Consider the following 14,484-nt stretch of genomic DNA (forward strand, 5'->3'; position numbering starts at 1 on the left):
TATTGTTGCCTTTTCTTCCAGACATCTTGGAATCCAATTTCAGTGAAAATTGACCAGGAGCATCAATTGATACAAAAAAATTTATTATAATTTTACTCTGAAATGAAAATTTTTCATCCTATCACCATTTTCTTTGCCTTATGGATAAAAAAAATATCCATTGTATCAATTGATGTAGTTTGGTTCTTAAAGGTATTCTTAAATTCTGGTCCTTCTAGAAACAAAAAAAGAGGGATAAAATGAGAAGGCCATGAAAAAAATCTCTTTCACTGAGATATAAAACACTGAGAGATAATGAGGCTGAAGTTAAGTGGAGCAAACAGTTGCATAAAGGAGGTTTGGTATTGTTAATAGTTAGATTAAATGAAGGAACATTATAAAATGTTAAGTAGAAAGCAGGAGAGGAATTATAAAGGAGTCTACTGCTGAATTATAGGAAGACACAAAAGACAATCTTAAACTATATTGGAAATAAATGGAGTGTTTGGATTAGGTCAAAGTGAAGTGACTTAAATGTAATAATAATGATAACTGACATTTATATAGTGCTCTAAAGTTTGGAAAGTGCTTTACATAAATCCCATACATAAGATTGTACACTTCTTTGCATTCTAATGTGCCTTAGGATCATGTTTTCACAGTAGCCCTATGATACAGGTAATTTCATTAAACTTATTCCATAGATATAAAATTAGAGACGTGGGAATGGACACAGGGAAATGGCACTTACTTGTCTGAGACCCGAAAGCAAACCAATGGAAGAAACTGCACTGGAAGGTAGTAAATTAAATTAGGGAGCTTCGCTAACTAGTTCTGCCTACAGAGGATGAGGTTCTTTTTCATTTGTGATACTTAAAGTTGAGGGTCGGTTTTGTCAATACTTTTATTCTAAAAGATTGTATTATTTAAATAATAATTTATTGTTGCTCAGTCGTTTCAGTCACGTCTGACTCTTTGTGATTGCATTTGGGGTTTTCTTGGCAAAAATACTGGAGTGGTTTGCCATCTCCTTGAACTCATTTGACAGATGAGGAAACTGAGGCAAACAAGATTAAGTGACTTGCCCAGTGTCACACAGCTAGTGAGAGTCTGAGGCTAGTTTTAAACTTGGGTCTTCCTGACTCTAGGCCCTGGGCTCTCTGCACTTTATCACCCCGCTGTCCTTAAATAATGATAGCTAATAATAACTAGCATTATATAGCATTACTATGTGCCAGGTACTATGCTAAGTGCTCTACAATTATTATATCATTTGATCCTTACAACAATCCTATTACTATTATTATTATTTACACTTGAGGAAACTGAGGCAAACAGATATCAAGTTAGTTGCCCAGAGTCACATAGCTAGTGTGTGTGAATTAAACTCACGCCTTCCTGATTTTAGGCCCTGCTCTCTGTGCCACCTAGCTGTGTCGGCCCCTCCATCCCTCTCCCCATAAAAAGAAGGCAGTAATATTAGAGAATAGGGAATTTTTGGATTAAGGTGTTGTACAAATTTTTCACTTATGCTGATATTAGTCAACTTTATTTGCCAAAGAGCTTCTGAATATATCGTTTTGTTCACAGTGCAATTCTATTTAGAGTGGTAAACAAATATTTTGATAAATGTTTGCAGAGCTTCATTCTGGTTTTAGAAAGACTCATGTCATATGCAGCAATTTATTTCATTCCATGACTTCTTAAAATATATTGGAAAAGGTAGCAGTAAGCACCCATATGGCTGATGCCATGACATTCCTTTAAGAAAGCCAGCAAAATACCCCTTTTTCAAAAGAATTAATCAGAATTAATGTCTTTTCTGAATTGGTAACAGATAGAATTGATTCTTGAGTTACTGTATATCTCTGGGTTGTTGTTGTTTTCATTATAAATATAAGCAGCTGAGTTTCATTGGTATTCTAGATGTCATATAGCATTTAGAAAAAGTATATCTCTGTCTCACGCTTTGGAAGTACCAAACTAATGAATACACTTTTCTGTCATTATTTTTTGTCAGATTGACTTTGGAAACACCAAGCTAATGAATATACTTTTCTGTCTTTCTTTGTCAGATTATTTTAAGAGCCCAGTCATCCTGATTAATCAGAAACATCCCCCTCTGCATTTTAAGTCTCAATTTTGCATAAAATTCTAAATATTACTTCTTGGGAAATAACCCTCTTCTTGTTTTTTTTCAACTATTCTTGCTTTTATTGTTTGTGTTTTTCTTTGCTTTTGTCACTTATTTTTCATCAGCTAGTATTTTACTAGATTTTTTTAAGCCACTGTTTTGTGTTGTCTCTTACTTTTAAACATTTTGATGGACTCTGAGGGGTTGATATCAGTGGGAAGAAGAAATAAAGTAGGTGCAAGAGACAGATGGTGAGTGTGGTTAAAATTAAAATGAGTCATTTCTCTAGTGTTAATTTTCAACATAGGAATGTTGCAGACCCTAGAAGAAAACTCCGTATCTGCCTTTTAGAAAGAAAACCCCTCTAAATTCCAATTGGAAAACAATGCAATTAGTCTTTTTAATCACTTTTTTTTTGCTTTTGTAAACTTGCAATTCTTCTTGCCTAGTGTTTGCACAGCCATAGTTTTAACCTCTATTTTACATATTTGTTTCTCAATCACTGGAGCTAGCTTTAACTTCATCATTGCATCCGTGAAATGGCTTCCAAAATGATCCATCTTCCCTACTCTGCAATAATTTCTTTGTGCAATGTTTTGGCATTGCCTTTCATCACATAACATTTGATTGTTTTTCATTGGATTGTCCCTAAAAGATAATTTGTACTCATTTTCTACCATTACCTGTTATTTGTTTTTCAGTGATATGTGACCATTTTCTTGTTTAAGAAATGGAGGCATGTTGAAGAAATGGGTAACCACTTCCTGATAGAATTTTGCATTCAAAGTTCAGAGATAAAGGAAAGGGGGAAATCCCTATCATTTCTTCATTTCCTCTTTGAAATACTAAGTTGTTGAAACTGCTAGTGAGGCATGATTTAATGCCAACCCTTGTCAAGACTGTGTGGCTCATCTGTTTTCTGTTTTCAGATATCGCTGTGGTCGAGATGAGTGATGCTTTCCGTCAACCTTCCTTGTTTTACCATCTTGGGGTGAGGGAGAGCTTCAGCATGGCCAACAATATCATCCTCTACTGTGATACCAATTCAGATTCTCTTCAGTCATTGAAGGTACATCTCTATTTCAGTGTTTATATACCTTGCATTTCACTGGGACATATCTTTCCCACCAAACCTCAGCCATTTTGATGTATGTGAAAATCATGATTTTGTCAGTGCGATATTAAGGCAGACATTGTTAGTTATTTGTATTAGTTTCATATGGCTATCCAATAGACAAGTCTGATGGCTAGAAATATTAAAATCTAGAATGGAGTCCTTAGGGCCAATGAGTGATATAACCTAAAGAAGATTTTGCTCAAAGAATTCATTAAGAGATTTAATGAAAAAGAAAAGCTGGTTGGATAGAGAAAATTTCAGTCCAAATATAAGGTCACTAATGAGGCCTTCATTTGGTACATCTGATCTAGCTAATAATACTTCCCATTGAAAGACTTATTTTCCTCTGGATGGAAATTTTTATCAACAATTGGATAACATGTGAATCATGATGAATTTGACATAGCTGCTTACAGGGGGATGTAATCCAGGTTGTATCTCTTAGACTTGTACAGACGCTGAATTAACAACTGCCTCCTATTAATCTAGACACTGGCCTACTTATACTATGTGTCGGCAACCCAGTAAAGGAAGATGATCAATAGAAGGCCAGTTCCTTTCTTCCAGTGCATCCTCCTATGCTTTTCCCAAGATGGATCGCATTTGTCATTCACCCTGAATATCTAGTCTATTGTTAAGTCTCATTGTGTTCATCTTCACAACAACTCTCACACATATCCTCTTAGCTCTACTCACATAGCCACCACCTCATCACCTTGTGCCTGGAATATGGCAAGAAAGAGCCTTCAAATTGGTATCCTGGTCTCAAATCTCTCCTCTCTCCAGTCCTTCTTACACTCAGCTAGCAGAGTGATTTTCCCAAAGCATGGGTCTTCCCCTCCCTAAACGTTCCACAATAAACTTCATTGTCTCCTTATTACTTCCAGAATCAAATATAAAATCCTCTGTTTGGCAATTAAAGCTCTTTATTCCTCTCCATGCACTCTGCAGTCTGGTTACACTGACCTCCTTGCTGTTCTTACTCCCTTACTGTTCATCTTCTATCTGGAGGCCTAGAAGGCTCTTCCTTCTCACCTCCTCCTCTTCATTTTCTTAAATTCCACCTTCTGCAAGAGGCCTTTCTGAGTCCTCCAGTTGCTACTGTCATCCCTTCTGAGATTACCTCTCCTCTCCTCTGTATATCTTGAATATATTTAATTATTTACATGTTGCATGTCCCATTAGACTGTGAACTCCTTGAGAGCAGGGCAAGAATTATTTTTGCCTTTCTTTGTATTCCTGCTCTTTAGCACAATGCCTGGTACATAGTAAATGCTTCACAAATGTTTGTTGATTAATAATAATAATGGTAATGTTTGTTGTTGTTCAATCATTTTTCAGCCATGTCCAACTCTTCAAGAGCTAAGTCCTACATGCCAGTGTCTTTCCTCTGAGATTATCTCCTCTTTTCCCTGTGTGTGTTTATATATATAGTTGCATGTATCTATGTCTATCTTGGTTGTCTGTTGTTTACCCCAGTCTCCATTAGAAAGTGAGCGTTCTAAGAGAAGCAACCGTTTTTGCTTTCTTTCTTTATGTTTCCAGCACTTGGCACAATGCTGTTGTTGTTGTTGTTCAGTTGAGTCGTCTCTGACTCTTTATGACCCAATTTGGGGTTTTCTTGGCAAAGATACTGGAGAGGTTTGCCGTTTCCTTCTCCAGCTCATTTCTACAGATGAGGAAACTAAGGCAAACAGGGTTAAGTGACTTACAAGGCTAGTAAATATGTGAGGCCAGATTTGAACTCAGGAAGATGAGTCTTTCTGGCTCCAGGACTGGCACTTTATCCACTGTGCCACCTAGCTGCTCCCAATAATAATAATTAACAATAATAATAATAATAATAATAACTAGCACTTATATATAGCACTTTATAAATGCTTGGTCAGATAGCAAAGATGCCAAGGTCATCCACTGCATCCTAGACCATCACCAGTTGTCTTGACTTTTGTTTTACTGCTGGACTTTGATGACTGTGGGAGAGAGAGTGAGGCTGATGACTTTGTGCAACTCTGCCTCACTTAAATCTTGACACAAGTCAGGACATCCTTGGCTCCCCTACATACACCCCCATTCCCATAATGTCATTAATCCTATATGAAAATGAAGGACAAACAACCAGCACTTTAAGGTTTGCAAAGTGCTTTACAAGTATTATCTCATTTTAAGCTCACAGCAGTTCCGAGAAGTAGATGCTGTTATTATCCCCATTTGACAGATGATGAAACTGAAGCTGACGGAGATTGAATGACTTGTCTAGGGTCCCACAGCTAGTAAATGTCTGAGATTGGATTTGAACATAAGTGTTCCTGGCTCTAGGTCCAGCAGCTCTCTATCCACTGTACCATCTAATTGCTTTAGCAGTTTCTCAAAAATTATGAGATCTCAGCCATTATGAGATATCAGGCTTGGCATGACCATTACCATCAACTCTGAGCAAATTTGAACTGATCCTCATGGAACTACTTAATGTTTTCACAAAGACTGCTACATCTTAAGTCCCCCAAAAAAGTCTAGGTTATTATTACCTTATAACTTTGTCTGCACTAATAAATGCCTATATAAAGGCTAAATCTATTCAGAACCTTTGAGTTAGTCAGTCAGCAAGCATTTATTAAGTGCCTACTATGTGCTGGGCACTGTGGTAAGCACTGGAGATACAAAAAAGTCAAAAGGCAGTCTTTGCCCTTAAGAATCTCATGGTATAGGGGCAGCTAGCCGGCGCAGTGGATAGAGCTGGTAGAGTGGATGGAGGCCCTGGATTCAGGAGGACCTGAGTTCAAATCTGGCCTCAGACACATTAAAAAAAAAACTTACTAGCTGTGTGACCCTGGGCAAGTCATTTAACTCCATTGCCTAGCTGAAAAAAAAATCTCATGGTATGATGGGGGAGACCGCACATAGGCACAAAAAAGCCACATACAGGATAAATAGGAAATACTTAACACAAGGAAGGCACTAAAATTAAGAGCGATTAGGAAAGGTTTTAGTGTCATTTTTGTTTTGTGGCTTGACCTAGGTAGTATAGTAGCACATTAGACCTGGAGTCAGAAGGACCTGAGTTCAAATTTGGCCTGACTTGTCATACACTTAGTAGCTGTATGAACCTGGGCACACTCGTATTCCTTTTTCTGCCTTAACTTCTACCCTTTCTTATCTTTCCCCTTCTTTTTTTACTCCCACTGATATATTCACTTTCTCATCAGTTGGATTTCTCAGTGATTCAGTTCAGTATTGATCAGGTGTGATTAGTTATGAAAAAGGGTGTCCCTCTACCCTTTTAAAGTTCCTGACCAGAGAGAGTTTTAGTAACATGCTGATAATTTAGAAGAGTTCCCCACCTCCCCACCCCCATTCCCCAACCCCTAGGGTGCTCTCCTTCTGAGAAAAAGTCTTATTTTTATTTTTACCATATTTGGGTATAGACTGGCTTTTTCTTTTCTTTCCATCTAGTGGTAGGTTACAGAACTACAAAGAGATCTGAAAAGAAGACCAGCATTTTATTGACAGGATATGGTTAAACTAAAAATATGGGAAAGACAGACCAAAACATCAACTGTCTCTTCTCATGAGGGCAAGGACAGAATTAGAACCACAGGCTTCAACGTTACCATAGTATATATCCGGTCTTACATATGATGATTACTGAACAGCCTAGAATGTATGTAACTAGACTGAGCTGGTATCATTTTGACCCACTGGTTGGTGCTGAAGAGGAAAAGATTCTCAGTGTCAGCAAAATCCCTGAGGAAATGCACAGAGGAGTTGGCATTTTTTAAAAGGAAACAAAAAAAAAAGAAACCATTTGCAAGTTCCTGAAGAACCATTAACAGGACCATAAAGAGATATATATGGGTGTGTACAAAATTCACCTCAGAAGCATGTTTAAAATTAGGACAATTTAGTTGAATAGTAATTGGATCTCATCAGTTTTGAATTAAGGAGTTACTGCCTTTAACAGATAGTTTACATTCATCTTCTAAAGCCAAAAGTGCTATTTTATAGACTGTTGTATTGGGGAGGAGGGGTTAATCTTTGTCATCACAGTGCCTGGCACATAGTAGGCACTTAATAAATATTTGTTGAATTGAGTCACGTCATGTGGGTTTGTTTTTTTAACTCTGAAAACAGATTGTTAAACAGTGTGAAGACAAGTTGATGTTATGGGAGAATCATTTTCGTATTGTACTATTACAGTAGTTTATTAAATTTTTCGTTATACAAACCTCCTGAGTGCTCTCTTATGTTATTTGCCTTCTACCAAAAGGAGTGGGGAAGCCATTGTGGAATGGCAATAGGTTATAGAAGGAAGAAGTAAAGAGGGGAAAATGACAGATTAGTTTGGAGAGTAACCAGGGTTTCTACTTTGTTGAGAAGGGAAAAGTGATAGAATTTTTTTCCCTTTGTTTTCCCCAATATGTAAATTAGGTCAAATTTTGGAGAGGAAGGCTGGAAACTGGATATTAATGAAATGAGGTGCAAAAGGAGCATTTGATAATAAGAAACAATGGGTGCAGGCATTTATAAGAGAGATTGTAATCTAGTGGCTTCTATAGGAGTGAGGTAGTTATACTATTAAGTCTTTTTTTTTGTTACACAGAACAGTTTAAGGTTTAAATTTCAACCCCCTTATGACTCTCCATTTGACCTTCTTTGAGTATTAAGGGGGAAGAGTAATTGCTGTCCCTCTGGTTTCCCCCTCTCTTCCTATCATCAGACACCCATAAATTTCAAGAAATGCCTTTGTATCTCTTCTGTCAATGAGGATGACATACATAAAATTATTAACTAATGAATTCCAAGATATTTTAGTCTCTTTTTCTTAATAAGCTATAGTAGGGGTTAGAGAGAGTAGTATATATAGTGAGAAAATGCATTTGAATCTTGTCTTGCCACATTTAAATAGATTCCATATTCTTTTCATCCATTACAATATAAATGCAGCACAGGTTACTTCTCTGCATGGGGATCAATATTTTGTGGTGGTTTGTGGTGAATAAATCTGAGCTGAAATATAATAATTCTATTCGATTATTCTTCACTCAAGAAATCAAGCAGTATTTTTTTCTTTCAAGTGCTACATGAAAAGTCACTTCATTAAAACTAACAGAAGGGATTTCACAGAGTTTCTCTGCAGTTATTTATACTGCTGCTAACTCCTTGACTAATCAACTAGATTGTATACACTATGGCTAACATTTTTACTCTAGGGGACTGCTCTAATCATTACCCAGAGAGGTCTGGCTTGTGTTAAAAAAAAAATGGAAGAACAAACCTAAATATACAGAACTATTTTTAATATCCTAAAGACAAACAGCTCTTAGCAATACTCCAAGCCCAGTTAATGAGCAGGACTCCTATAAAATTTAACCTGCTTTGCCTAGCTAATACTATTTATATTTTGTTATTTTTTCAACTAAACATCACTTTATTGAGAACTTAAGTCCAGTGTTCTGTCACTAGAGATTAATTGAAGACACTCATATTCTTCATATTGGATTAAATTCAAGATAGCAAATAATGTCAATTTATAATACTGAACTGTGTTAAAAATGAAAATGTTTAACATTTAGTGCATAGAAGGGGAGTAATTCTTAACTCTGTGTGTGTGTGTATAATGCAATCTGATTAAACTTTATGGAGCCCTTCTCAAAATAATGTTTTTAAATGCATCAAATAAAATATATAGGATTACAAAATAAATCAATTATATGGAAATATTTATCAAATGATTGAAAAAAAGTTCATGAACACTCAGGTTGAGAAAGTCTGGTATTGAGGCAGTGGAGTTAATGGATAGGATGCTGAGCTTGAAGTCTAGGACAGAGTGTGGCCCAAACCAGATTAATATGTGATTGGGAAATATTTAACAAAATAAATAAAAATACAATAAAATATAGATAACATTACATTTTAAAAGCAAGTCAGTATGGTCACAGGGATCCTTATGTACAGATTAGTGACCCAGTTTCTGTTGAGGTTGACACCACTGGTCTAGAATTTGCTGTTGTCGTTTCTCAGTCAATTCAGTCGTGTCTGACTCTTTGTGAGTCATTTGGTTTTTTGGGGGGAGGGGGGGTTTGCAAAGATAACTGGAGTGGTTGACCATCTTCTTCTCTGGTGTGTTCCCATTTTACAGATGAGGAACTGAAGCAAATAAGGGTTAAGTGACTTGCTCAGGTCCACACAGCTAGTAAGTGTCTGAGACTGGATTTGAACTCAGATCTTTCTTACTTCAGGCCTAGTGCTGTATCCACTGCCTCTAGTTGCTTTTAACTGGTCTAGAATACCTGGGCTCAATTCTAGCTTGTGGTTCTCATATAGGATCATAGATTTAGAGCTATAAGTGAGCTTAGAGAACATTTAATTCAACACCCTCCATTTTTACAAGTGAGGAAACTGTGTGAAAGATCATGCCTTTTCTAGAAGATGAATGGCCTTAGTAAGAGCAATTTTACGAATCAACTTCATTCTTCAGTTGAATTTTCAGCCTGTTCTTTGGTGAAAGAAAGCAGATTCTGGAGCGTTCTTTTACACAGAAATGCTTTCTAACCTGTCTTAGTCTTTGACCTTCCACCTCGTTTCCTCATCTTTATACTTAGCCCAGAATAAAACAACTAGAACAGATTGGAATTTAACTTAATTTTTTATAGAATTTTCATTTGTCCAGAGGTGTAAAGTTTTAGCTTAACAATGATGATTTCACTACAGATGGCGCCCCAGAAGCATTGGGTCCTTTCCATAATCACCAGGCCCACACCCTCCACGTGTTTCATTGCACTCCCCAAGCTTTCCAGGCTTCGACTTCCTTTCTCAACGTCACTACTGTGCCAATTTACTTGAATTATTGTAGTAGTATTAATAGTTATTACTCTAACAGCACTTGACAAGTAGTTATCTTACAGTCTTTCCTTTATTATATTTACTGTAGAAGTGATCAGATTTTTACTTGCTTTATGAGCTGCTCATAGAAAAGGGATAATTGGGGTAGCTAGGTGGCATAGTGGATAGAGCACTGGCTCTGGAGTCAGGAGGTCCTGAGTTCAAATTCTACCTCAGACACTTGACAAAACTGTGTAACCCTAGGCAAGTTACTTAACCCCAATTGCCTAGACCCCCCCCTCCAAAAAAAAAGAAAAGAGATAATTACAAGGAAGAGGAGGTAAAGAATACCTTGGAAAATGTAGACTCGCCCTCTGCAGAACAGAACTTACGTATTTGGCCTGTCCATTTAGTATTGGTGGATTCTCCAGTTACAGAATCACAGAAGTAGAAGAAAGGGTTTGGAATTGGGCAATCTGTGTATATCTGCCAAGCGGTGTTTCCTAAAATTCAGGTCTCTCCATGCCACATCACCTCCTCAATAAACTCCAGTGTCTCTCTTTCACCTCTAGGATCAAATATAAAGCCCCGTTTGCTATTCACAGCCCTTCATAACCTCTCCGCTTCGCCTTTCCAGTATTCTCACACTTTATTACAATCCAGGGGCCCTGGCCTCCTTGCTGATTCTCAAACAAGATACCCTTTTCTTCTGACTCTGGGCATTTCAACTGGCCTTCTCCCAAACCTGGAATGCTCTCTCTCCCGTGTGTAACGGATAATAATGTGGAGTACTGAGGAGCGTATGCTTTTTATGAGAAAGAGGTGAATACTGACGATGCTGACTCAGTCACAGTGAGAAAGTTGTTTCAGTAATAAGCTCTGTTAATTCCCTGCCTGTGGTGCCCAATCCCCTCCTAAACCTCTTAGAACTACTTCATCCTTTTGTCCTAGCCCCAGTTTGAAAAGCGCTATATGACACGCAGGTAAAGACACAATTATATAATTAGCACGAAAACCAAGTAAAAGGGATTAAGGATGAGATGCACTGTGCGTTCGGTTGCTTTGAAAGCTACTTTGCTGGCTTTGGTTCTCATTTGCTTGATTTTTTTATACTTGACATTAAGGAACAATTGCTTGTTTTTGTGGATTAGTTCTTGACCCTTGATCGTGATTAGAGCAGTTGTGTCCACATCCGGTAACCCATCATTTTAGCAACCATCTCACTTCTAATTCTAAGGCTTCTCTTCTTCCTCGATAACAGTTTTCCTCAGTGATCTCATCAGTTCTCATGGATTCAGTTATTATCTGGATGTTGATGCTTCTCAGATCTACTTCTATAGCCCTAACCTCTCCCAGATGCAGCCTTGCTTCTCCAGCTGCTTATTGAGCAAAGTGGATATCCTGTAGACCTCTTAAACATAACATGTCTAAAACTGAACTTGTTATCTTTCCTGCCCCACGCCCTCCCCCTCTTCCTAATTTCCCAATTACTGTCAGTGGTACCAACATTCTCTTAGGCTGGCAACCCAGGGGTCATCTTCGACACCTCACTCTTTCTAACCCCATTATCCAATTTATTGCCAAGTTCTGTCATTTCTGCCTTTTAACAGCTCATGCATATGCCCCCTTCTATGACACTGCCGCTACTCTGATGCAAGTCCTCATCGCTTCGTGCCTGGACGATTGTAGTAGTTAGTAGCCTTGATTCTCTCCCCATTACAGTTTATCCTTTACTCAGATGCTAAAATGATCTTCCTAAATTGCAGTTCTAAACATGTTACCCTTCTTCCCCCTTTCACAGTCAATTAGGAGCTCTCTATCACTGCCAGGATCAAATATAAAATCCTGTTTGGTGTTCAAATCTCGATGCAAACTGGCCCCTCCTACCTTTCCAATCTTTCCCCATCTACCTATCCCATGACACCACCCTCCATGCTGTTCCCTGTCCAAGACACTGACTGCCCCTCCATGCCTGGCATGCTCTCCTTCCTCATCACCAACTCCTGGTATTCCTGGCTTCCCTTAAATCTCAGCTAAAATTAAACCTTCTAGAGGAAGCACTTTCCAAGCTCTCTAAATTCTAGTGCTTTCCCTCTGTTGATTATTTCCAATTTATCCTATATTTAGCTTGTCTGTATGTAGCTGTTTGCATGTTGTCCCTCCCATTAGACTGTGAGCTCTTTGAGAGCAGGAATTGCTTTCTGTTCATCAATAAACATTTATTAAGTGCCTATTAAGTGCTGGAAACTACACTAAGCTCCAAAGATTAAAAAAGAAAGGCAAAAGACAGCCGCTACCTTCAAGGAATGCACAATCAAGTGGGAGAGAGAACACACACACACACACGCGCGCACATACATGTGTGCACCATATACAGGGTGGAGGCAGCTAGGTGGCTCAGTGGATAGAGTGCTAGAATCAGGAAGATCTGTGTTCAAATCTTGCTTCACACACTTGCTAGCTGTGTGACCTTGGGCAAGTCACTTAACCTCCGTTTGCCTTAATCTACTGGAAAAGGAAAAGGCAAAGGACTCCAGTATCTTTGCCAAGAAAATTCCACAGACTGTGATCCATGAAGCCACAAAGAGTCGTACACAACTAAACAACAACAATATACAGGATAAATATGAAATAGTTAAGGCACTAGATAAGAGGGATTGGGAAAGGATTTCTTTCCTTTCTTTGTATGCGCATGTGCCTAGCCCATGGACATTGCTTGATAAATAAATGCCTGTCCTTGATTTAGGCTGAATGTAGTTTCTCACTCTAATCCCTTTTATGGAAGGAGGTCTTGGAAGAATGCTTTGAGAATGAATCAGGTTTTATGGCAGCGCATGAATTTTCATTCACTACCACTCAAGTTGTGTTATTTGTGGAAGTGGCCTCTATATGCTGTTTTTATCTTTTCACTTATAGGCTTGTTAGATAACAGGTTTTATGAGATCTTTTAGTTAGCTCTAGGTTATTTATACAATTCAGTGTTGGAAAGCCTAGCATTTATGCTTCTCATTTCTTCCTCCTCCTTTTCTTTCTGGTTAATTAGCACAAATTAACTTCCCCCTGTTTTCCTACCTGGGCAGTTTGTACACTTTCTTTCTAAGGTCTTGGTGACATGCTCTAGAGCATGGACTACTTTTTTCCTACTAAGTTAAAATGCCCAGAATGTTATCTGTTTTTAATTATGTCCCAGTAAGTAGAAGAACTGCTGAATATCCACGTTCTTAGGTACTCCCATGAACTTCTAATAAACTATTTGTGCCTCAAAGAGAACAGTTTGTTTCCTTTTAAAGTCCTCAGAATGTAAGCCAACCTAACTATAGTTTGATTCTGATTTGGTAGGTTATTATAGAAATTGTCTAAATATTCTTTCTTCATTCTATGATACATAAAATGGCAGGAAGAAGACAAATGAGAGATCTAAGAGGACCTAGTAATTCTTTAGGAAAATGTAATTCAGTAATTCAGCCTAGTAATTCTTTAGGAAAATGTTAAAATTTAACCAACTAGAGTAGGAATTGTTTTTTCTGCCAGGGTGTGCCAGTAATTTGAGCTCATGTGTAGGTCAGAGGACTGGTTTAAACTCACCTGTTTATTGGCAAACCTACTGTGTCTCCCATTTCCATCGCTGTTCCTGCCTCAACAGGAGGTGGTGGCAGATTAGATGGTGTGCTGGGGAAGCCTGGGAACCTCTTACCTTCCAATAAAAAGCATTGTCCTAGCAATGGCTGTGGGAGACCACCTGTTCTATGTGTTTTTCATGGTTAAGCCATAATAGAGTGTTCAGCAGGGTGGAAGAAAGCACGAATGATATCATATCCCTACACATGTGTATGATTGATAGACACACACCTATAATCAAGTCAAGTCAACAGGTATTTATAAAGGACCTACTATATGCCAGGTACTGCACTAAGCACTGGGGATACAAAGGGAAAAAAAGCAAACAAAAAAAAACCCAGTCCCTCTTCTCAAGGAGCTTACTATCTAATTGGGGAGACAGCTATGTACAAACAAGAAAGGGGAGGCATGAAAACCGGAAAAAGCCTTTTGCAGACTTTTTAGCTGAAGGGTTTTAGCTGAAGCCTGAAGTAAGCCAAGGTAGGATGTTAGGTGATGGAGATGAGGGAAGATGGGAGACAGTTAATGCAAATGCATAGAGTAAGGAATGTGTCTTGTGCAAGGAACAGCAAGGAGGGTAATGTCGTTGGATTTCAAAGTACATAGAGGATAGGAAGATGTAAGAAAACTTGGAGAAGGGGCCGCTAGGTGGCGGAGTGGATAGAGCATGAGTCCTGAAGTCAGGAGGACCTGAGTTCAAATGTGACCTCAGACACTTAACAATTACTAGCTGTGTGACCCTGGGCAAGTCACTTAACCCCATTGCCTAGCCAAACAAAACAAAACAAAACTTGGAGAGGTAGAAACTTGGACC

General features: G+C 38.2%; 1 protein-coding gene across 1 annotated transcript in view; it reads left to right on the plus strand.

The window, feature by feature from the left end:
- The window catches only part of MAP3K5 (mitogen-activated protein kinase kinase kinase 5), a 270,359-nt gene that overhangs the window by 82,565 nt on the left and 173,310 nt on the right, over nucleotides 1-14,484 (plus strand). Inside the window, exon 2 of the mRNA XM_027850741.1 lies at nucleotides 3,043-3,182. Coding sequence (XP_027706542.1) covers nucleotides 3,043-3,182 — 140 coding nt within the window. The remainder of the gene's footprint in view (nucleotides 1-3,042; nucleotides 3,183-14,484) is intronic.

The sequence above is a fragment of the Vombatus ursinus genome, unplaced genomic scaffold, assembly GCF_900497805.2.
Source record: "Vombatus ursinus unplaced genomic scaffold, bare-nosed wombat genome assembly UNPS02009132.1, whole genome shotgun sequence".
NCBI lineage: Eukaryota > Metazoa > Chordata > Mammalia > Diprotodontia > Vombatidae > Vombatus > Vombatus ursinus.